Source organism: Pollicipes pollicipes, unplaced genomic scaffold, assembly GCF_011947565.3.
Source record: "Pollicipes pollicipes isolate AB1234 unplaced genomic scaffold, Ppol_2.1 Scaffold_3481;HRSCAF=4094_pilon_pilon_pilon, whole genome shotgun sequence".
Classification (NCBI taxonomy): Eukaryota; Metazoa; Arthropoda; class Thecostraca; order Pollicipedomorpha; family Pollicipedidae; genus Pollicipes; species Pollicipes pollicipes.
The window spans coordinates 382,334-406,722 of NW_023596304.1; the positions used below are offsets into that span (position 1 = coordinate 382,334).

At 50.9% G+C, this 24,389-nt stretch overlaps 1 protein-coding gene and 1 pseudogene across 2 annotated transcripts; one reads left to right on the forward strand and one right to left on the reverse strand.

The window, feature by feature from the left end:
- Positions 1 to 8,408: 8,408 nt before the first annotated feature.
- LOC119092818 (V-type proton ATPase subunit C 1-A-like) lies at positions 8,409 to 14,907 on the reverse strand (annotated as a pseudogene).
- A 342-nt stretch (positions 14,908 to 15,249) lies between these two features.
- On the forward strand, positions 15,250 to 23,947 carry LOC119092819 (integrator complex subunit 12). 2 transcript variants are annotated; one of them, XM_037215734.1, is made up of 7 exons: positions 15,250 to 15,518; positions 20,436 to 20,692; positions 21,212 to 21,405; positions 21,552 to 21,708; positions 22,363 to 22,455; positions 22,902 to 23,076; positions 23,447 to 23,947. In XM_037215734.1, exons 2-7 carry the CDS (start codon positions 20,483 to 20,485, stop codon positions 23,596 to 23,598), a joined length of 981 nt encoding a protein of 326 aa, XP_037071629.1. In that variant the 5' UTR covers positions 15,250 to 15,518; positions 20,436 to 20,482; the 3' UTR covers positions 23,599 to 23,947. The 2 variants fall into 2 exon arrangements, with proteins under 2 accessions (XP_037071629.1, XP_037071630.1); XM_037215735.1 differs by lacking the exon at positions 22,363 to 22,455.
- Positions 23,948 to 24,389: the final 442 nt, after the last annotated feature.

Consider the following 24,389-nt stretch of genomic DNA (forward strand, 5'->3'; position numbering starts at 1 on the left):
AGACGGATTAGACCCCAGTGCGGGTGGGTGGGAGGTCCGCCGGTCCAGGCCGGGCAGCGGCCTGCGGAGGACGGACTAGACCCCGTGCGGGTGGGAGGTCCGCCGGTCCAGGCCGGTCAGCGGCCGCCGCCCGCCCGGCCACACGCAGCTACCGGCGCCCCTGGGCCGGTCAGCGCCGGAGAAAGCCGCCGCCGCCGCCGGTGGGGGCGAGGAATGCCAGACAGCAGGTCCAGGCGCGGCGTGGCCGGCGCTGGCGCGGTCGGCCGGTCCCCGCTCCCGCTCCCGCTCCCGCTCCCGCTCCTGCTTCCGTCACCGGGCGGCGGTCCGACTCGCCGGTGGACGCGCAGGAGTTTGTGGCATGCTGCCACATGCTGAGCGACTGCCCACCTGCGTATGGAGCGGCGAAACCGTCAGAGCTGGAGGTCACTCTAGTATAGGAATGGAGCACCACACCGATGACCTTCGGACGGAACCAAACTTTAGTTCTTGCGGCCTCGTAAAATATGTGATGAATTGGTGTGAATGGGCCTCGGACAAAGTATGATATTCCACCGCGTGAACAAAACAAATATTTTGAATATAAAATGCCCTGAAACGGTTTTTCGGACAAATTTTACGTTACGTTCGGCGGAAGGCAACTACGTCAGACACATGTAAGAGCACTACAGTGGGATTATATACGTGGTTGCTCTAGTTGTATACTTCACAGTTCTTAATGATTTTTAGGCTCTTTGAAGTGTATTCAGCCCGCCGCTAACGTTCAAATCTATGCTGAAAGTGTGTAATTCCACCCACGTCAAACAACGGTAGCGAAAACAGCTATGCGAAATGTTTTATGCGTAATAGAAATAGATGGTTGAAGCAAATTGTAATATATGACACGGTACTAGACAGCCGACTAGCGCGGTTCAGAAAATCACGAGATCAGCAACATGGATGACCTCCGGAATGAAAGGCACCAGCATTGGTTTAGAGGGCTGCACAGGGCGCACGGAAAGTAGCCTCGGGCACTTCCCCTCCGGGATCTCGGCGGGACATACGCACGTGACGCGGGCAAATGAAAAATGTGGGGCTGACAGGACTGGATGGCGTCCATCACGTGCAGCTTGAGCCGCAGTTGCATGCCGCCGACGCCGGCCGGTATCGACTGGCGGCGGCCAGTCTCGGCACGTCAGCGCTAGCGCACCGCTGAACGTGCATGACACACTGAGAGCGTGACGCTCGCGGCCGGAGAACTCCCACACCGCTCCGTTTGGGCGGGCAGCGAAAACATGACCGAGTTCAGCAACTTCCACATCATTGAGGCAACGGGTCATTCGCACCGGGTCTGGTTACCCAGGCTGCATGCGTGCCAGGACTCCTGGCTGGAGAACCTGGTACAACTGTAGACGTAAGAACACTCGGAACTGAATGCCTTTTTTCTCCACCTTTTATCCTTTTTCAGCATATAGGGTGCAGCAAGGGAATCTATTTTAGTTTTTCTCTCAAAGGAATAGCACCAAATTTGCCCATTTTGAGGTGTGATTGAAATTGGATGGATGGGTAATACCAACGATGTATAATATATTTGCGGTGACTGGTTGGGTCGAGTAAGATCAGTGATTTAGAAAAAAGGATTGGTGGGCGGTTGGGCTTGGGGTTGGTGGACTGGAGTGGACGGGCTCCTGAAAAAAGACCAATCAAGAGCTCTAACTGTGCCCCTGTGTGTCCCGCCACATAAGCACATGTATGTGACACCCACTTGTGGACAGCTGTGGCAGGCGTTAGTCCAAGCAGACACGAAGTCAATTTTGCATCCCCAAAACATTGTTTCAGGTCCCGGGGGGCGACTCACGACGGCATTAAAACAGTCTCGCCTGAGATCGGGGCACGAGTGTGATACGCTGTTAGCGCCAGGTTTACGTGTGCTGGCGCGCATCGCGGCATGCCTCCGTTGGCGTGCGTTCTAACTGCGTGTTAGTGTAGTGTAACCGAATTGGAGAAAAGCAGTTGCAACCGTTGCAGTTCCACGGATTCAACCTTGCAGCTCCCTTTGCGCTGTCATCGCGGCTTGCGAGGCTTCTAAGCTGCCACGTCTGTCTCCCGATACTAATGTGTGTGTGTGTGACCTGAAAAAAAACATTTGCTGATGAATGCGTTCCTATTGGCTGCCGTTGGGCCAGGCTGATCAGCGGTGGATCAGGCTGACTATCATTGGGTCAGGCTGACTGTCATTGGGTCAGGTTGGCCGGCGTTGGATCAGGCTGACTGTCATTGGGCCAGGCTGACCGCCTGTGGATCAGGCTGTCGTTGGGTCAGGCTGGCTATCGTTGGTCAGGCTGGCTGTCATTGGTCAGGCTGGCTGTGTCAGGCTGACTGTCGTTGGGTCAGGCTGGCCGGCGGTGGATCAGGCTGACTGCCGTTGGGTCAGGCCCACCGGCGGCGGGTCAGGCTAGCTGTGTCAGGCTGGCTGCGTCAGGCTAGCCCTGTCAGGCTGGCTGTCGTCGAGTCAGATCAGGTCAATCGGCCCGCCACAAGCCCACCCCATCCCCGCCACATCCCGGCCGGCGGCGCGGCCTTCCGTCGGACGGCGTCACGGGATAACGGGGTTCCGGCTGGCGAGGCCGGCTGGCCGCCGGCGACCACAACGGGCCTCGGCGCGCCGGCACGGGCCGACCGACGCTGGCGCGCCGCCCAACGGCATGCATTGACCGGCTATACTGGGTTCTGAAATGACTGGGGACACAGGGCCTGTCTGAGAGGTAAGCGGTGTCGGCTCCCGAAGACAGACTGGGGAGAACGGATGTACATGGGCCGCACGTCCATGGTGCGTTACGTTAGGACTCCTAAACGCACGCCAGGGTGAGGCAGATCAGGATTTCTGACGGGAGTTTTTTTATGCACCTGAACGGTACCGAATGGCGTTCGCAATTCCTAGAAAAGTGTTCTTTAACTCCCAACATAGACGAGTGCATTGCAGACCTCCGTGCGGATATGTCGGCTGGTACTGCCAGCTTGAATTTGTCGGACCGTTCGGACTGTGGGCGAGCCATCATTGCGTGGACTTGCAGCCGTGAAGCGTGGTCTGACCGTCTGCTATACACGCACCAGGGCGCGCACCCGGGCGTGCAGCGAACGATTGTTTTGTTTTTAACACAATGAAATAATTTGCGTGAGATGCTTGCGTGTACGCATGTTATCCTTCCGAAGCAATCAAGGGCACAACGTGCAATGGTGCTACTGGTGTCATATACAGCGGAAGTTACACTCCAGCTGTGCTAGTTCACACCTCACCTGTCATGTTTTCCAAAGTCGAGCAAACAAACAGCACTTGACGCCGTTACGTGTCCGGTAACTGGCGGTCCAACCGCACACAGGCCGGAGCTCGGTTTCGTTTGTCTTCAGTGCCGTCCGTTCGGCCGAGCTCCGAACACTCCACCCCCGGCAGGCAGACACACGCAGCGCCTGGCCTTGACCCGCGGGACGGATGGCGTCGAAGCCTCACTAGCGTCCGCACAGCGATTCCCTCCGCAGGCAGCACAGCGGCTCAGCCCAGCCAGTCCGCTGGTCCGACTGCGCCGCTAGCTCGGTGGCTGGTCCGGCTGCACCACGGGCTTCAGCGACCGGTTCAGCCGCCGCCGACCCTAGCCCGGCGCGTCACCGCCGCCGCCACTCACGAGCCGCGCAGGCTCCGGAAACCCCACTCACGCAGCGCGTACGTTGCTGGTCGGCGCCCGGGCGGGTACTGAGCGCCCCAGGGGCGCGGCACCGGGTCCCGCCGCCGCCTCCTGGGCTCGGCCGGCTCACACGGACACGGCCGCGGCCGGGTCGAGGCGCGCAGCAGGCGGTGCGTCACGCGGCGCCGCCGGCCCCGGACGCGCGCGTGAACCGACGCAGGATGAGGAGGGGAGAGAGGAAGAGCGAGGAGCAGCGGCCGTCCCGGCCAAACGAATGGGCACCCTGCGGAGGACGAGGAGGGGAGGGAGGAGGAGAAAGGAGAGCACCAACCTCCGGATTGGAAGCGGCGCCATGCCGACTCGGGTGTATGTTTTGGGTACGTTCACTTTAAAAATGGATGTTTTCTGTGTATGCCGTCTGATTGACGAATTGTTATTGTCAGCGTGCCTATCATTTATTTGATGAGCTCGCGCATGTGCTCACTCATTTTCAAAGAGGATATTTCCTTTTCGAGCTTGATTAAGATGTGCATGTTTTACCAATTCGCCACGCATACCATGCCTCCTCCCCCCCCCCCCCCCGTCGTCCTTTGTCCTTGTGGCATAGCGTGTGTGGTCAATATTTCGATGCAGTCACATCTATACGATTACACTTATCCGAGAAGCATGTACCCGACTTCATATCCCCTGGGATTTGAATACCAAATACGCCGAATCCCCGGCTCTAATAGGAATCCAACTGCACTCGGCAGTCTCGGGGTCATGCCCCGCAGGGGCTCGGGTGGAGCTCTGCTCCCGAAACGATCGAACTTTCAGGTCGTACATCTTTCTCTGAACTGGTTGACTGTCATGGAACTATGGGTTTTTCTATACTGTAACACTTCATTGCATACATATTGAGTCATCCCTTGAGCAGAACTCAGGGGCGCAGCCAGAGCCTTGGCAAGGGAGGGGGGGGGGGGCACGGGGTTGACAAAGGACCTCTGATATTAAAAAGCCGCCCAAAAAATCGCTGGATATGGCCCATTAATGATTGAGGACATGTTTTCCTTAGCTTTAATATATATATATATATATATTATATATATATATATATATATATATATGGACTCTTTTTATACCGATAAAACTTAGAAACCTTGTAAAAATTGTATCTGGGCTGTACAGGGATAAAAAGGATTCCGCGAATGTCGTTTGAATTCGAAATGGGTCGACCATTTGTATTAACATGGCCTGACCATGTTCGTCTGGATATATTCAGGATTCAGTCAGAATCCAGTAATGGTGCAAATTATGTAACATAGTTTTGAGCATGCGAACTCGCATATCTTAGCAACAAAAAACTCCATGTCAGGCGTTGCAGTCCCCACAGGCCTGGCGTCTAGTGTCCGCCCGAGGCTAATATTAGGCCGCGCTCAGCAGGTGGACGAAAATGGCGACGCATCTGAACGAGGTACCTCTGAACACTCCAAGAAACCACATCGTACATTTAGAAACATTCCGGATGTGCCTTTCACCTGTGTGGTTTTTAGATCGATGACAATAACGCACTGATCTTCACAGCACGGCGAAGGGGTACTGAAATCTGGTGGAACTGAAAGAGCAAGGATAAAATCTATTTTTCTCATGCTGCTGTAACTGGTTATGTGTCCAGAACGCAACCTCAAAGTTCTAAAAGAAATCTTCCATATAGTATCCCATATGTATAGTGTAATTTTTGAACCGTGCGAATTGATCTTGACATATATTTAGAGACATCACTTTACGATGGTCATCGTTGCGCGCTCGGCGCTCGCCCCCCTGGCGTTACTTGCAGTGGCCAACGCCGTTCGATTTCACGAAAACTGCAACCAAAGCCACCGCTATCTTTGCCCCCCTAGATTATGGCCGTGTCATCGGGGCTTTATGATGCACTCAGCTACTGGGGCTATATGGGGTCGCCAGCTCCTCGCCCTGGCGGGAAGGGAGGGATACACCACATCACGTTGGTCCACTTCCTGACGCGGGACCATAGAGACAGAGCGTTGCTTTATTTGGGCCAGAGACCAGAAACACCGAACAGTCGGCTCCTGAACGGTTCTGAACTCCTTCTTTTGTCATTGTTTCGATAAAAGCATGTTGCCGAAATATCAACCCATCTATATCTCGATTCTCCTGTTTTTTTTTCCGAGGGATAAGGCTATTGCTACTGTATTATCTATCTACGTGAATAATGCTTCTTGCAAGTGCGCTGAACAGCTTGCGTAAAAATCGCGTCAGTGAAATATACGCCCGGGCTACTTTTTAAACGTACCATTTGATATCCCAGAGTTTTCAAAGATACTCCTTTAAGATGCGTCATAATTTTGTGCGCCCGTTGGCCACGGCTCAGTGTAAGCCGGAGGGCCGACGGCGCGCGCCCAATGGAGACCGCGACGCTTGGAGTCGAGGTTTTGTTAGTGAGATTTGCAAGCGCGCATGTTCAAAACTGCGTTACATAAGGCATCAATAATCTATTCTGACTGAATTTTGATCATTTCCAGAACAAAATATAGTTTATCCATGTTAATGCAAATTGTTCATCAATTTCGACATGCCTACAACCTACATTCGGGGGTCCCTAATATCTCTATAGTAATCAGATACAAATTTAGACAAAGCTTCTGAGTTCTATCTGTTTAGAAAGGGTCCACTAGATTATTTGAAACGTAGAGCGCCGGCGATTTATTTCATGCAATTGCTTAACGTATGATTCCTTCGCTTTATTAACCATAAAATTCAGACAGAATTTGTCTCGCGGTAACTTCATACTTCTATTTCAGTTATGGAAGGCAAATTGAAGACAATGTTAAAAAACGTATGCCCTCACCAAAAGTTGGGCATATCCGGCGATTTCTTTTTGGGGCCTTTCACTAGCAGGGATCCTTTGTCTACCCTGTGTCCCCCTACTCCTGCCAGAGCTGTGGCTGCACGCCCGTGCCCGTGCATTACGCGACAGCTCAGTGTCGACTCGATGGGTTCGTCCGTGACGCTGGGCAATGCTTGCGACGCTGAGTGACGTTGACGCTGACGCTGAGTGACGCGACGTGACGCTGGGCAATGCGACAGTTGAGCATCCCTGTAACAGGTATGTCGGACCAACGCGTGACCTGACCTGGCGCCGTTTGTCGGGCCGGGTCAGACTTATTGAAGATGACCCAAATCTGATCGACAGATCCGTTCACGGTGCCGTGAAGAGGTGCAGCGCTGCCCGAGCTGGTGCAACCGACAGCCGCTGCAGACTCCTCCTCACCTGACCACCGGTCACAGTGGCCTGCTGAACCCACTGCCTGATAAACCCACAGCGATGGCCTGACGAACCCACGGCGGCGGCCTGACGAACCCATAACGGTAGCCTGATGAGTCCACAGCGGTGGTCTGCTGAACCCACGGCGTTCATTACATCGAGCGGCGAGCCGGTAAGTTGTCAGAGGTTCAGCCAGCCGCCCGCAGGCACGCCTCAGCCCCGGCTCGGGGACGTCATACGAGCTCTCGCGATTTCCTCGCGGATCTACACCACTGCCGGCCGCGGCGCCTGACAACGCCGGTCCCTGAATGTGACCGAGGCGGACATCATCGCTTTATAGATCGCTCGGACACAGCAGTTTTTTAGCTCCGGTTAGCCATCGTGCATCAGCACGGGATGAAGACCAGATCACATCCACTGTTCCGGGGCGCAGCCTCACCAAGCATCGGCGGTCTCTCATACTGAGCAGAACGGATATTGGATTGCCAACGATGTTATTGAAGAATGAAAAACATCAATTCAATTAGCCACTTGTTCGGATCGGAAACAGACCAAATTCTTGCATGTTTGCTGCTTTGCTGTTGGAACAGGAGTCGACGCAAAGGAGTATCAGTGAAGACTCAAATAAAATGCAGCAGGGACATATCTGCAGGCTTCTCCATACGTGTACCATCCAAATTACATCACAATGTAGCTGGACGTATGCCTCGATGTCATGTAGGCTTTCACGAAGCCCGCGGAGAAGGTTTTTTCCCCTAAGCTGTTGCCACCAGCAGAGTCCAGTGGAATCCAATTCAGAATTGAGCGTTGCATCGCCCAACCACAGTTGGAGTCGCACCATGTTGCGCTGAGCTCCCCCGTGATATAAGCGTCCAATAAGCGTCGAATAAATAAGTATAAGCATCATACAATAGTCGTCCAAATAGGCGTCATGCCATGTGAGCCAGAGTCGGAGTCAAATCCGCTGAAGCAGAACCAGACGCGAATCCGGTTCTGCGTCGGTAACATTTTCGGCCCCTTGTCCTCATGGCATTCCGAAATACGCGTCGGAACATACATTGCACATTTTATTTCGCGTAGTTGGATACACACAATCACCGACGACGCACTACCGGTAGTCTGCGACCCACATCCGCGCCACTACACAACAGCGGCATCTCACAACGGCTGCGGCAGCCCCGCTCCCGCGCCGCGCCCTCCCCCAGCATCAGCGCGACGATCACGGCGCCACCTGCGAGGCAGCCGCTGGCGGGCGGCGGCGCGCCGACCCCCGCCGCGGCTGTCGCACGCGCGTCGGCCTCGTCGGCAGCAGCCCGAGTTGGCTTCACAGGGAGCACCAATCTGGAATGTAGCTATAGAACCGAGAAATGCGGCTAAATACCTGCCGCGTCAGATGCTAGACAATTCTGGAGATATTCACGATAGTTACTGTCGCTTATGGCATGCCGATGGCCACGTCTTACACCATTGCCAGGAATCACTTCCACACGCCGATTACATTTGTGTCTCCGATTACCGCGCTCTCGCACGTATATACATCACATCACACCGTATCATACACCTGCTAAGCTCCGATGTGCCGAAGCCTAATTTGTTTTTTCCACCATGTCAATATTGATCTTGAAGTACACGTAAGGGAAGTACTCGCCGGTGCCAAAGCCGAGTCCAGGAATGTCCATCACCTAAAACGTATGCACAGCATTAGGAACGCAGAGACATTTTCATTCTCCAGTACCCTGAATCGATCACAGAATGGCACACTGAACGCTAAACCAGTGACAGTCACCTATCTGTTGCTGGTCCAATATTGCGCCTATGATATGAGATGACCCGTAACTATTACCACACGGTTGTGTGCCAATCACTAGTGACGCATGAGTTACGATACGGAGCGCTTGGTGTGGAACTTGTACCTCGTGCTTGTCGCCACTGGAGGCAGTGGAGTCCAGGTGGGCGTACTGCTGATTCAGCACCTCCCGCAGTCGCTTCTGCGTCTTCTTCTGCGGGTGCAGCAGCATCGCCTGGAAGTTGACCGGCAGGCCGTACCTGGGGACCCGCCAGAACCGCGTGACAGGCACAGACACGGCCGCACCCACCGGCGCCGCCGGCGAACACTTTCACCACACTGCCCGCCCGCCCCCAGACACGGAGGGCACGACATCCGTCAATACCGCCGGATGGCGCCCAACATGACCGAATTGTCACAAAGTCCCGGCCGTCGAGACAACGCTTCGACACGGATGACGCCAACATGACCGAATTGTCACAAAGTCCCGGCCCGTCGAGACAACACTTCGACAGTCATATGCAAGAGCGAACGCCCTCCGTCCCTTTTGTGGAAATTCTCTCGGTACTGAAATTGTACGATAAGCTTCACTGGAATGATATACTGATATGCTGGCATACCGGTTTTGGGCAACACGCATACGTGGGATCGCAAGTGATGGGTTTTATTGTAAAAAGATCGCACGAAATATGGATAAACATTTACACGTCAAGGCATTATCAGTAAATCAAGTAAGAGAGCACGCTTAAAGCTTTGGCACGAGCATACCGCAAAACAATACTAGAACCGACTGCAAGACGATTCTTTGCTGAGATCATCAAACAATATCAGACGCCAGAGAAAAGCCTTAGAAAGCAGAGGACACGTCGTCGGCCCACGTGCGTGCTGTGCTGCCCAAACTCAGCAAACCGCCGTCGCCGAGTGCCGTGTGTCGCCTCGCGTGGGACTGGCCCCGGCCGCTCACCTGAGCACCGACTCGACGAACACACGCAGCGCCTTGACGTGAATCCAGGCGGTGAAGCATTCGCCTGAAGTTGACCTTGAGCCAGCGTACCAGCGGTCCCAGCTGCTTCTTCTTCTCGGAGGCCAGTTTGTAGTACTCATTGTTGCCGGCCGCCAGCTCCTCCTCGTTGTAGGTGAAGTCCCGCACCACAAACCTGGCAAAGTCCAGGATAATAGCTCAGTAGCTAATACGGACAAGGCATTCCTCTTCGGGGAGATGGCTAGTTCTTCACTTTTCATGTTGTTATGGGGATTCTGCGATCTTTCCACGTGAACCAATTTTGAAACCAAATTGAAAAAGCACGGTTGCGGCAAAATAAATTCAACGTGAAAGTCTATACTTTTGCACACTAAGCAGCACAAAAATGCAGGTTTTGCATCCTTCCTCCAGAAACTTACTCTAAGAAATGGCATGTATTCACTCGATAATTGGGTAGTTTTCATTTTAAATTGAATCGTCACTTCGTTCTCCACTGAGCGACACTTTTTGAGTGCACGATTTGGGACGTGAAAATGATTGTTAATTCGGACGATCAGTTATCTATAAGACCACCAAAAATGCGAGAAATGGACACAATTACACCGTCCGTCGTTACGATTGTACATGACAGGTCAAGTCTGTCATTGTCCATTTCCTGGATCACTTAACATGTAAAGATGTTTTGTGACTCGGTTATTTTCCATGACAACACGAACGTTACACTCGATCTGCTAAGTTTCGGGGAAGACAGGTGTTATGAGAGCAGCAGGCACGAAGCAAAAATGGCAATAGTAGAAACACTGGAGACAAAAGCGTGCCCACAAAGAGTCCGCCTGGGACAGCCAGTCCCCCCACACCACGCAAAGCCTGAAGGATGGTCTTGTGGGAAACAAAGTCGCGATCGCGACCGGGCAGCCCAGCCGACCTGTTCTCCCGGGCCTTCTGCTTGAACTCGTCCACCACCTTCTTGAAGAGGCAGACGGTAAAGAGGCCGTGATCGTTGTCTTCGAACACCATCTGGGTGGAGCGCGGCACGATCATGTCCGTCAGCCGCTCGTACTTGTTATGCCAGTCCTGGTAGTACATCCTGCCGGCAGGGACCGACCGTTCAAAGCGCTGCTCACAGAGCGGGGCGCCGCGCCGCCTGCACAGACGCCCCGCCGGTCTGACGCGAGCCGCCCGCAGGCGGAGAGCGGCACAGCACGACACCGACCGAGCAGCGCCCCTGGCGGCAGCTCTGAGAGGCACGCGTCGGGGCGGACAGGACGTCGGCCATCAGCCGGACCGGTGAGCGGCAACGTACTTGGGCACGACCACCAGCAGCGTGGTGAGGGTACTCCGAGCTGTGCACAAACTGCTCCTTCTTGACCAGATCGCCGACGTTCCTCGTCAGCAGCGAGCCACTGAAAATCACGGCTGCGTCAGCGCGGCGGACACGCCTCCCGCCGCCAGCTCATTAGTTGGTGCGATGATAAACAATGGGGCGCGACACTGTATTATTCATGGCAGTAGCAACTGGACCGAGCCCGCGCAAAATTGGTGAACGCCTGTGTGAAGGACGCCCCCAACATTACATAACGTAGCTGTGAGAACCTTTAAATTCCATTGACCCTTTCAGTTGCAATTATTGTTTTGCTTACGGAGCACTGCTTACGTCTGCTTTCGCTCGATGTTCTGCAGATTGCTCTTCAGGTTGTTGTAATGGTTGGCCTAACCTTGAGATCGCCCTCAATCTGAGACACCTGTTTGCTGATGATGTCAGAGATGTTCTTGAGCGACTGCTTGGTGGGATACTTGGCCATATCCCATTGGAAACGCGTGATGTAAGTGGCCAGGTCCACTGGTGGAAGCACACGAAACAGCCATCGGTGTGTCAGGCTCGGTCGAACAATTGTTGTACACAGTGTACAGCAGAGAGATGGTTAACCTACGGCTTGTCAATGACCAGTTTGAAATGATCAGACTCCTGAACACACCGTGCGCCACAGTATGGGCTCACTACGGCAGTTACGCCCATGGCATGTATGCTGTCATGGAATGCTGACATGCTGTAACTTTCCAAGGTCATCCTAAATGTCCGCACCAAAGACAAGCGTTCAGAGCCAATGCTACCCTAGCTACCGGTCAGCTCCGGCTGCTGTGCAGAGGGGACAGCGTCTAACCTCCATTGGCAAGCAGGTTCTCAGACAGCTTGTCTCGCTGGTCCTCCAGAACGTCGCCCAGGTAGTTGGACACCTTCTTCATGACCTGTTCCACATATGTGTCCAGCTTGCCCAGGTCCTCAGAGAGACCGACCAACAGGTCCAGCGTGCCAACCTGGAACACACTCGAGTGTAAAGCCAGGAAAAAACGGTCGACCAAAACGGTCCTGCCGGGCGTCACACACTGACCCAGTCACTACACAGCACACAAGTCACGTGACAGCATACTCTACCCAGGAGAACAGTCAAACTCAACACCGCTCTTGCCAACAGTCGGCTGGCCTGATTCCACAAAACTGATAACAGTTAACTGTTTGCTGATGATCATTACCTGTGAGTACCTGACAGCTGAAGCCATCCACTTTTTGTCCCAGGCTATCAGAGCTCTCTTCCCCCTCTCTGTACTCTGCTTCCCTCCCTACCCCTACGCTCATCTCCCTCCAGTGTTGGCTTAGGCTCCTAATATCTTATTACACACAGGGAGCCAGTAGATCTGAACCAAAGTCATCCAATTTTCATGGGACCCAAACATAATATGCCATCTTCACAATTTTCCTTGTAATGCTGGTACATTGAAAATAGGGCAACAAGTGACTGACAATTTTCCATAGTGAATTAATTTTTGCACAACAAGTGGGGTGTTCATGTTCAAAAACTGCTAAATTTGAGCCAATAGTGAACCTACACCCAGCATTAAGACAGTCTGCACTCCTCCACCAGCAAGCGCCAGTACAGGGTCTCTGTAAAATGTGACAGGGTTGTGGCCCAGGTCTCAGTCAGTCAGTCTTGTATCCCTCATCTCATATTAGCACACAGGAATAGCTCTGTAAATCATTTACCTTCAAATCTGGAATATGAAACTTCCAGTTTGCTGACAGGTCACCCTGCTTGGCAGTGACATTCTGAAGTGAGTCCCAGGTCTGCTGGCAGGTCTTTTCACCAGGGGCTGATATCAGCCAGTACTCCATGGCGGGCTTGCAAAGCTGGAACAAAGGTAGGAGGCAACTAATGAATGCTGACAGAAATGATACTGCATGTTTTGCTTTCTTAAGCTGAAGCCAAGGAAGTATACCTAACATGCACTGTTACATCTGGACACATATCAGCATGGCTGCTGCTATGGGCTAATAATGCACACAAGCACACTGCTATGAGCTAATAATGCACAAGGCAAGACTTTCAAGATGTTGAGTCAAGCTTAACACCCGCTGGGTTGGGGGGTTTAATTTGACTGCCCCCAAATGTTTTCCCATAAATATTTCCAAACGGTGTGGCATGGCCCCACTTCATTTTTCATAACATAGACAATGGAATAATGGATCATTTAGTACAAAAATTTAGAAGCACTTTACAAAGTCACCAACCTACCGCATATCAAAGTCAGGCAATGGATTCAGCAAACACATTTTCTAGCAAACCATTAACTCTAAAGCAACAACAGTGTTAGATGAAGTCGTACATCACTGATATAGCTTATTTGACAATAAAGCACCTGAACTGACAAATTCCATTCACCTGGAGTTAGGCACAAAGATTAAACCAAGGTAAAAATAAACCTATTCTTACTCCTGAGCATACTGTACAAGGTAGTTTCTGGTGCTAATTTTGAATTTCTTGATAGCAAGAACCCATATTGGATATCTTCCATAGACTTAAGGTCAGAATAGGCCACTGACCTAAAATGATCTAGATCAATTTTTTTTAGGAACATACTGGCTAGCCTCATCCTTGATGCATTCTTAAATGCAAAAATCAAGGCAGTCTTGTATGATTTTGGTTCCCATGACCTTAAAAGGTCAAATAGAGTCACTGAGCCTGAATGAGCACCAGTGATCCTTTGCTTACAACAAGCATCTAGGTTCACAGTGATTGTGTGAAAAGGTCTGGGGCACTTAGGACACAACACAAGAGTTGATCTTGTTTGACCTAACTTGGCCTAATGGTCATAGTCTACAAACCTCAAAATTTGAACCAAGTAAGTTCATATGTAGACCAACACACCCTTTAGATGTGGTATGTCTGGCTCTCTTAGTTTGTGATATCTTGGGGGGTTAAACTGTCCCCAAACCAAAAGGAGAACATTCAACCAGTCATCCAGGCATGTGTTAAACCTTTTTGTCTTTGCCATATAGTGATCTTCTAAACAGAAGGCATCTGTATTTGCTACTGTTATAAAGAGTGAGTTTGATATGATGGAGACATTTTGAATAATTCAATTGTATTTACTTATTAAATAATTTTGTTATTCTTATTACAAGCCATACAGAGAAAAACTATACATTTGCATAGATATGACATTTTGCACCAAAATGTCAGAATGTAATGAATACATGTTGATCCAAAATGTCTCACACAGCAGTCAAATTACAAAACTTTTAGCAAGGCACATTTTAAATCCAAGTGCTTACATACTAGCACATAGCCACAACTAGTTTCAGAACAAAAAGGCAACATTTCATGGACTTATGATGTTCCAAACAGTAGCTTCCAACAAACACTTGCAAAATTTTATCACAGAAAGATAGCTTAGAAATTCTGTGTAATTTGACCCAGCCCATGTTTGATACACACAATGGCAAAGTTAAGTGCACTGATGTCCTATACGCATCTGGAACAGTGGATGGATTATTCAAGGACTGGCAAATATAGACTTTAAAAATCAGTGGGAGGCTAGCTTTAATACGGCAGTGTGGTATCAAACAATACATAACCCTAGCCGAGGCAGCAACTATATCATTATTTTGGCCACCTGCCACACATGCCATGAACTCGGAACAGGAACAGCTATCTCCTAGTCTTGAGATTAAAAACTGTTTTCTGTTGATCAATACACGAAAAGGTGGCAGTGTGTCCCTCTGGTCAGGCGGATTGAGCAACCTAGACTGCGAACACTCACCTTCCAATGCACCTATAGTGATAAGCAATCTTATTTCAGAAAAGAATGCAGTGAAAGTTGCTGAAAACCCACAAATAGGCCCCAAGCCCCCACCTGACCACCGCTACAGCCCGAACGCAAGAACAGATTTAGAAGCATTTCAAAACAAATCAGCTGATACTTCACGTGATATGGGTTTGCTTCTAAGGTATTCAGTATGCTGTAGATCGTTTCAGAGAGACCGGTGTAAATTCTTACACCGATCTTGAATTATAGGGTTCTACAATTAAACTCTAAAAATTTAACATGTTAACCTACTGTATCACATAGAATTGGCAATAGTTAACTATAAAGCAGAGAGGATTCTAACTTAACCGCTTATTCCAAATCCTAGCCCCTACTATGTTAGTAAATGTCTGGCCTGCGCAACATTCGGTGCTCAGTAAAGACGGCGGGTTGCTCCTTTGTGTCGTGAATTTGTGTACTTGGTGTGTGGACGTGATGGGTATATAAACGCCATTCGTACGTTGTGTACCTGTTGTGGTATCTTGACTCTTGTGTGCGTTGGTTGGCAGGGGCGTTACTGGTATGATTGGGCCTATGATATGATTGAACGGGCCTCGCCTCTGTTCATACGAATCCGTGAAAAGAGGGTGAGGTAAAATCGAGAGACCAAGCCTTGCACTCGGCGCTAGCAAGTCAACGTGCCTGCGGGTGAAGCCAGAGACTGCCCGTGAGGTGCTGGAATTATTGGTAAGTTTGAAGTCTTTTCACGGAAAAGGACCCAGCTAGTGTTTCTGTATTCTTTTTGTAGAATGATGCAAAAATATTATTTTGAAAAGCTGCTTTTCTTCCCTCGAAGCCAAACAATTGGCTGTGGTATGGTTCAGTCCTGCATTACAAGTAGAAGTGTCTCAGCATTAAAGTTGTGCCTTCAGTTTTATGCCAGTGTGCAAACAATGATCTGTTGTCCTGTTGATTTACATGATGTTTTGAGCATGTAACTTGGAGCATGAACAGCCAGACTTGGTCCGGATCAAATTGTGCCAAATTTTCAACAAATTTGTCTGAAACCATTCATGCGCATATGTACTTAAAACATCACATTCCTAGAAACAATGGTTATTTATGGGCTGAAATAAGTGACATCCATGGACCTGACTCAGAGGTCTCAGATTTCCTGCTTCTAATTGCTGAAACTGTTAAATGGGGATTGCTGCTATGCCTCACATGTTCAGTATATCATGTTTTTGTTATTTTTTGCACTCTGGGTTGCATGGAACCCAGAAAAGGGTGATCCAGCAATTAGGATGATATGCTCATAATGCACTTCAGTCCCCCCTGTCACCCCACCCACCCCCAGCACCAGCCCAATTTGTTTTATTTATTTGTTCAGCTCACCATGCTGTATGGTTCATTCTAGAATTGTGTTAGTGATATGACAGCAATGATAAACAGAATAGTTTTATGTCATTTATTCAGAATGTCATACAACAAACCTCCCCAAATTGGCAGCCAATGACAGCCAAAATGATGAAATTCAGATTATAGAGAGTTAGAGTGTGACATGTGTATGGCTGAAAGCCAAACCCTTCTAGCCCTTTCCATACTCACTATGAAAGCTTCTACCACATGCAGGCATGATGTTATTAAAAATTGGTCAAAGAAAATATGCTTGACATGCAAACTTGCATTATGGCATGGAATTATCAAAGCAGCCATGTTTGTGACATAGTGCTGTTTTATTTGTTTGTTAAGCTCACCATACCATATAGTTTATTCTAGAATTGTGTTGGCAATATAACATAATGATAGACATAATAGTTTTATGCTATTTTTTTTAGAATGTCATAAAACAAACCTCGCCAAATTAACACCCAATGACAGCTGCAATGATGAAATTCAGATTATGGAGAGTTATACTGTAACATGTGTATGGCTGAAAGCCAAACTCTTCTAGCAATTTCCATGACTCAATAACACCTGATGATGGCCACCAAATGAGCTAACCAGAATACTCACCATCATACAGCCATGTCACCACCAATTACAGGTATTAAGGACAATAGTTCAAACATTTATTGCATCCATGAAAAAACTTCTAGGTCAAATGGTAATGGTTTGGAACAAGCTCAAAAGTTGTGATAATTACAGACATGCACATCATTGTATCCTTAGTCATACCAAATGCCAAATGGTCCCCAAGATCTGATCTAAAGTTCAAAAGGGCCATAGGCTGTATATTCATCTGACCCTAGACAAGTCATTGACCTCTTCAGGATCAACTGGTTCCTTGAGGAATGTTTGTGTGCACCAGGTTCAGCTTAGTTTACGAATGCATGTTTTGCCATGAAAAATCAGAACACTGAGTTTTATTAATGACTGTTCTGTGAACCTTAAGAGGTTACATAGCAACTCACTGGCCTGACATGACTGAAGAGCATGTGCTAATGAAGGTTAAAATAAAGATTTGATTCCAAATAATTTAAAACTAAAACTTCTGATGTGGTGTGGCAGGCATGGGGATGAATCCATCCGCCTGACTCTGAAGTTGAATCTGAAGCAAGACTGCTCTGAGTTTTGCATTTGAATAAGCAGCAAAGTTTATGCCAGACAGCATGCTCCTGAAAACCAAATGTTGACCAGGGTCATTTTAGGTCAATGACCTATTTTGACCTCTAAGAAGTTCATGGAAGATATAGAATGCAGCTCCTGCTATCAATAAACTGAAATGAAATGAATGAAATGAAATGAACTCCAGAAACTATCCCATACAGCAAGCCCTAGAGTAATGAAATAGGTTGGTTTTGACCCTGGTCTGACCTTCATACCTGACACTAGGTCAATACAATTTGCTCATTCCTTTGTTGAATTGCCTAAGAAAGCATTTCAGAGATGTATGGCTTTGTGTAATGCTCCGTTGTTGCATCAGACTGAACGATTCCCTACAAAGTGACTACGCTGACACCATGGCCTGACTTTGACCTGCCATAGGTCAGCGTTCTTACACGGTACATCTAAATTATTGATGCCAAACGATCTGCTATTCAATTGTCCACAGCTATGCAAAAATTTGGTGCGGCTTTACCGCGCCGTTCGGAAATTATTCTGGAAAAACCTTCGGGGGGTCAATTTGACCCCCGCCCGAGCGCGTGTTAAACGCGAAGCTACGGAAGCTTGAAGCTAAAGCCAACGCTATTATTTCAAAATCACGAGGCTGAAGCCGAAGCCTAAGCCGAATCTAGCGTGCAGCGCTGTTCTGCGGTACTAAAACCCCTTTCACGGCAGCTAGAGCTGAATGTGGTCAGGAAATATATGGGTTTTGCGTAGCGGTTGAGGCAAGGTGTTAACATTTAGCGAGGGAACTTCTCCGGACTTATGTCCTCGTCTTGTGCTTTGGTATGCATACAACGTTTTGCGTTTTACTTTTCGTGCATTACTTCTATGGTCGTCTTCAAGTGTTAATTGGTCCTTGGGAATGACTGGCCAGTTTTGTCTTTGAGCCGTGCATACCTGGCAACCTTGAAAAGTTATGCGATATGTTAGGGTAACGGGACGGACTGGGATTGTGGCAGACGGACAGACAGGGATGTCTATGTGAATTAAACCCATAGCTGCAGTGAAAAAAAATCTCAGAGTTGAAGCCGGAATTTTAGGATGGGATGGAGACGAAGTCAAAGCTATATTTAGCATGTCGCAAAGCTGAGGCGAAAGCCAGCCGTGAGACGTCCCCCGAAGCCCGAGCCGAATCCGGACGCATGAACGGAACACTGATCTTTATCTGAGTCTTTTCCTGAAGCTTGAAGCCGCAGCCAAAGCTGGCTGTGACCCCTTGGTGATGTAATCTCCCCCATGGTGACATCCCTTGGTAACAGAAACTAGATGAACCTATCCCCTTTATACTATTAATTTATCCCATGCATCACCACAATCCAGCACATGTATCGCTACAGGACTGCTGGTATCAAACTCACAACGTGTTAAGGTCCATTGGAAACTGTAAACACAGTAGGATTGCTGCCATAGGGAAATGCTGTGTAATGCCTAACCCTACCATGGCCCAGCAAGCTGCCCTTGACTGGTATCGTCTGCAGCCAGCGACAGCAACCGCGCTAAAGGTCAGGTGGCGTCAGAGGGCAGGACGGACCATGTCGAGCATGACGGCACGTTTTAACTTTGCTACCAAATTCTACCATTGATCTGGATTTTGTGATCGGGTGGTGGGGGCCCGTACTCGCGCAACAAGCACACTTAATGCGGGGCCTGATCTCAGGAACCCATGCATTCAAGAGGTTTGAATTAAATAGTAGAAAAGGTATATTTAGCCTGAATTCCGGGACGAACCAGTATGATGCATTTAATGGAATACAATGCATTATTTACTAGCTGCGAGCTTACTTTGTTTCATGTACCATTAGGCACCCTCCGGTGCAAATGGGACCATACAAAAAGTAGTTGATGTGAGGTGTCGTGCCATCAGGGGGGGGGGGGGGGAAGGGGGATGGTGGGTAGTAATGCTTTTGTAATGAAATGGTCATGATGTTTTGTTGAATGCCAGTGGTTCTTGGCCCATGTTCATGGTTTGTGATATGCCATTGTCTGGCAGTTTTGCCAGCAATGAATAGTTTCTGAAGGCTCATCTTAAAGTGCTTGTATCATCTATAATTTGTTAAAAATACTAAATATTAGTGAAGCTAAATAACTAAATGTGTATGGACAAAATGTGTAGGGAACAAGACATGTTGAAACTGTTGCTCATATGAGGGAACATTTCAAACACCCTTTTAATGCCATTGCCCAGATTGCAGTGCAGATCTGAGATTGCATATAAGTCCATTCCTCTCCTGGTGCTGAGTGCAAGCAGATGGCATACGCCCACTTCTCATCGCCTGTTTGATTGCCGCAAATTCCCCGCCCCCTGGGCATGCAGTCTTAGTTAAAAATATTATGTTCCACTGCAGTATGGTTAGGCTGACATGAAGGGTTGTTGTTCTGCCATGTGACAGGAAAACAAGTTACAATATGGCGATGTGAGTTCACCAGCTGTCTACTGAATTGTATCTGCTGGCTCTGATGTTGAGGGACCCTTTACTGGCCGGGCTCAAGGTTAAACCAAGGAGTATGTTTCTGGAGACTCACTGATTGTTACTGAACAGAGTTTCTCTGGATCGTGGGGCCTTCTGCTACGTCATCCAAGAATGGCTTGGTTATATGTGCTCCTGTCATGCTAGTGCTGGCTGTAGTGGTGTTTGTGCTTACCTTTGCATCCAAGCAGAAGCACCATTTTCGAAAAAGGAGTAGAAGTGCTTGGATCATCAACTTTTTCGCATGATTTTTAACAAGTTATTCAAGCTTGGCTGTATCTAGTGAGCGGCGGTTGAATCTTATTTTATTGGCAACCCGAGCATTGACGTTCATCTTAAACATCCTGTGTCCCCACACTGACAGAATTTTTGCTCCGAAAACCAGAGCGAAGTGCCAAATTTTTGTTTGTGATCAAACGAAGCGATATACCAAAGCTGTTTTAAGCAGAGGAACCGTGAATGAAGGCACGATGAGGTAGCAGGTATTTCATTTTGTTCTCTTGATTTTATTTTGGCATATCATGCCCATAACTTTCGTTGGCACCTCCCAGTCACCAATACTAAAAGTGGTGCTTCCGCCGACCAGTGAGGAGGCGTCAGCGGCCCAGCTGACGTCGGGTGGCCGAGTCGGCCATGGAGCTGGACCCGGTATTCCTGCGCGGCCTGCGCCTGCTGCATTCACGCTCCCGGGACTCGGCCGACCAGCTGCGTGCGTTGCTGGACGAGGTGCGGCTGCGCTCAGGCCGCACGGGCGGCAAGCTCTCGCCGGCCAACATGAGTCCACGCTCCACGCCGGGCCTGGGCCGCGCCGCCGACGCCGGTCTCAAGCGCGGGCTCGATAAGGTGAGTGCTGGGCGGCGCCCATACCTGGCGGCGCAGCCCGCACGCGCTGCACAGCGCCTTGGCTAGGCCATCTAGCGTTGTAGCTAGGCCCAGGCGTAACGCCTGGTGGGGTTGGTGGTGTGTGCTCGACACAGGCACTGTTCGGGTCTCATCGGGCGTTACTATGGAGTGAGCGTAGGGCAGAGCTGTGGTTTGTGGTCAGGGATGAGCGAATGCTCGGCGTATTGAGGCACATCAGGGGATAATTCTAATTCAGAAATGGAGTACGTTTGCAGTCTGATGATAAGCTTGGAACAGTACGGATATTGCTACCCATATGCAAAGATTCCGACTAAAATTTGCTGATGTCTGTTCAGAATCATTCTTCAAATCCCTGTGCAACTTTTTATTCGATTACGCGATGGTCTCGCCCCGTAAATTACAAAAAAAACTCATTGCACTGAGTACACAAGCCCCAGCTCTTCCTAAGTGTCAGCATTGTGTCGTCCGTCCACACGTCATCACTGTCTGTGCGCACAGATAAAGGATGACCTCGGCGACATGAACATCAAGCGGGCGCGCGTGGACTCACCGGTGGGCTTCAAATCGCACACGCCGTCGCCCACCATGTCCCGCGACTCGGACGCCAGCAAGAAGTCGGAGGACTCGGACCTAAACGACACGGCCGGGCTCGAGATGGACTTTATGGTTCAGTTGGCGTGTGTCGTCTGTAGGTGAGGCCCCGCATACGGACCACCGACATAAAGTAGGCGACTGGCGATAGGTGGGTGGGTGGGTGGGTGCGTGCGTGCGTGCGTGCGTGCGTGCGTGCGTGCGTGCGTGTGAGTTATGCTACACCCTGTTGTGCGTTTGCCCCCAGGAACATCGGTGTAAGCACGGGCAATCAGCTGATCGAATGTCAAGAGTGCGGCAGCCTGTACCACCAGGAGTGCCACCGGCCGGCCATCACCGAACAGGAGCGGGGCGACACGCGCGCCGTTTGGCTCTGCGCCAACTGCAAGGAACAGCAGGCCGCGGTCGGTGCCCCCCGCCTCCCTTCCGGCCTCACCCGATTTTGGCGCGCTGTGTGCATTGCCCCGCCTTTTTGCGCGCGGGGGTGTCCTTGTCTCTTCGTTATTTTTCGCCCCTTTTTGCTTGTTTTCTTTGAGGCCTGGTTTGTTACCTCTCTATCTCTTACCTGATTGATTTACGTTTCGGCACTGTCCCGCTCATTGACGTAGCTTTCTGCTGCTGTTTGTCCCTTCACACTTCACAGCCTGTTGCCCCACGCTGCGTGTTCAGAAGTGGCTGAGCATGCCGGCGGAAGACTGTGTGGCCTTGGTTGTGCTTTAGCCTTAGCTGCTACACAGCTGTAGGTCCAGCATGGACACATCAGTTTTATCCGCTGATCGGGGTGTCGCAGGACAGCGCTGCACTAAAAAAAAATAGGGAAAGCTGCACAGTTATGATTGCGAGCTATGTTTGCTGTGAAGCTGTCGCGAGGTGGCTGTGGGCTTCTGTCGCGCGTCACAGGATATTGCTGGTTATAGCCTGTGGTCAGGTTATGTGCTGCACTATTCGCTTTTCCATGGTACGGCAGCATGTGCTGGGAGCGTGTGGCCATATTTCGCCGGGCGACCGGGCGTGCGACCGGTCCGCGTCCCGGGTAAGTAACGGTGTTGACCCTTCAGTTGGCAGGCTCGTCACTCTTGAAGCCCGCCGCGGCAGCCAACAAGCTTGAGAAGAATAAGTCTGATAGCCTGCTAGTTAAAAAAGATAACAAAGTAAGGGGTTTTAGTCACAGCTCATCAACCAGTTGTGTTCGTACGGGAACAGGTCTAATGCTGCAGCGCCGATCACGTTAGATCTTTCGAGTGCTTCATTTCCTGCTCGAATGTTTACTAGTCTTTGTCACCATACCAGCATTGATCGTGCTATTATCACCAATTTGGTCTCGGTTCTCATTCTCAAGTTTCTCATTTGCTATGCCTCGGCTCTCGCTTAAACAAGCAACGCTTTCGCCACTAGGTTTGTCACCAGTCGCTTCACAGCTCCACAAAGCACCATACAGTTTACCGCTCTCTCTTGCCTGCGATCCCAGGATTGGTCCATATCAGTGCGCCATCGAGCCCGGCTGTCGGTGCAGCAGCAGCAGCAGCAGCAGCAGTCAGCGCCAGTTGCCAACGCCAGTTTGTCGCCGTCACCACCTGACGTTCCTCTGACGCCGCAGGGCTCAGCCGCGCAGTCGGCCGGCAGCGGCGGCAGCAGCAGCCGGCCCGGTCCCGGTGCCAGTCTGCTCAAGTCGAAAGCGTCCACCAAGTCGCTGGGCTCGCTCCACCTGTCGAAGAGCTCCGGCCAGGGCGGCCCGCCAACGGCCAAGACCCAGCTCACGTCCAAGTCGACAGGTCAGCGGTGACCCTTTCTGTCCCCGCATACGGCACTGCGCCCCGTCCACCGGCTGGCCAACACCTGCCGCCACTGTACCGGCTGGGTGATGAGCAGTCAGATGCATCATTCCCATCAGACCGCTCTGACCGCATCTGACGTGCTGCATCCCGGGGATCGCAGGTGTTGGTTACAGCTGGTTTGTGCCCGTCTCACTGAAGTTGTCGTGTAACATGTGCGTGGTAGGAGCCGGTCGGCGTTGGCTGACGCTTCGCCGCCCTCCTAGCTGCGAGACGCGCCTGATGCTGCGCAGGGTGTCGGCCTCTCCGTGCCCTCGCCGTGCCATCCACCGCAGCCCGGAGGTGGTGACGCGCCGGCCGACCGTTCCAGCCGGCTCGCGTCCGCCGCCGTTCTCGCCGAGCGCGGGGAAGGCGGCCGGCGGCGCCGCGCCGCCGCCCAACTCCATGGTCTCAGCCGAGCGACGTATGCAGCTGATGAAGAAGAAGGCGGCCGCCAAGCTGAACGAGAAGCGCAAGAACTGATGCGCGGCTACGACGATAGACGACACTGTCGGGGGCCGGGGGCCGGTGGTCAATGGCTGGTGCCGTCACTGCTGCCGCCGCCAGGTTACCGGCCGGTCGGCGAGGCCTGCCGGCAACGCCCTGACCACCACTGGACGATGTCACCCAGTGGCGCTGGCGCGGTCTGGCAGCAGCGCCTTCTGGGAGCGTTCGGCGCCGCCCGGCCTGGCGTCCTCAGGGTGGGCGCCGTCCCGGCTTGACCCGTGGTCCCGCCGCGCCACCGGCGCTGAGCCGGCCGCGCTCTGGCGGCCAACGGATGACAGAGCTTGGCAGGGCACCAGAGGCGGCTGTAGCTGGGACGAGTCAGGTCAAGTCAGGCACTGGCTGGTGTCGAGCGGATAACCAACGCGACAGTCTTTTCCGCAATGTCGCCCAGATCACAGGCATGCTGACGTGTTAGAGCTGGACATAGTCATTTTAGCAAACGAGAAGTCGTGGGCTGATGCACGCTGTTCAGATAGCGGCCGCCCATAAGTTTTTGCTTCTGTCGATCCAGGCGCTCGTCCTCACGTTTCAGCACACACGCCTATACTGGACTATGCGACGGGTACGGGTGTAACCACGTCTCTGAAGTGGGAGAGGGGTTAAACTAGGACCGGGAAGGGAGGAACTAGAATCCTGGGAGCATCCTGACCTGAAAGGGGTAGTTTTAATGTGCAAGGGTAAAAACGTACATGACGAGGGAAGATGCGGCAGTGCGAAATCGTGCTGCGGGAAAATTAGGATTGGCATGACCATCCTGCCGTCGTAAC

Excerpts from the sequence above, each read along its gene's own strand:
- LOC119092819 (XM_037215734.1), top strand. The coding sequence starts at position 20,483 with ATGGAGCTGGACCCGGTATTCCTGCGCGGCCTGCGCCTGCTGCATTCA. Across the intron at positions 21,406-21,551 it reads TTGGCGTGTGTCGTCTGTAG|GAACATCGGTGTAAGCACGG; the intron begins GTGAGGCCCCGC and ends GTTTGCCCCCAG. Across the intron at positions 21,709-22,362 it reads GCAAGGAACAGCAGGCCGCG|TTGGCAGGCTCGTCACTCTT; the intron begins GTCGGTGCCCCC and ends TTGACCCTTCAG.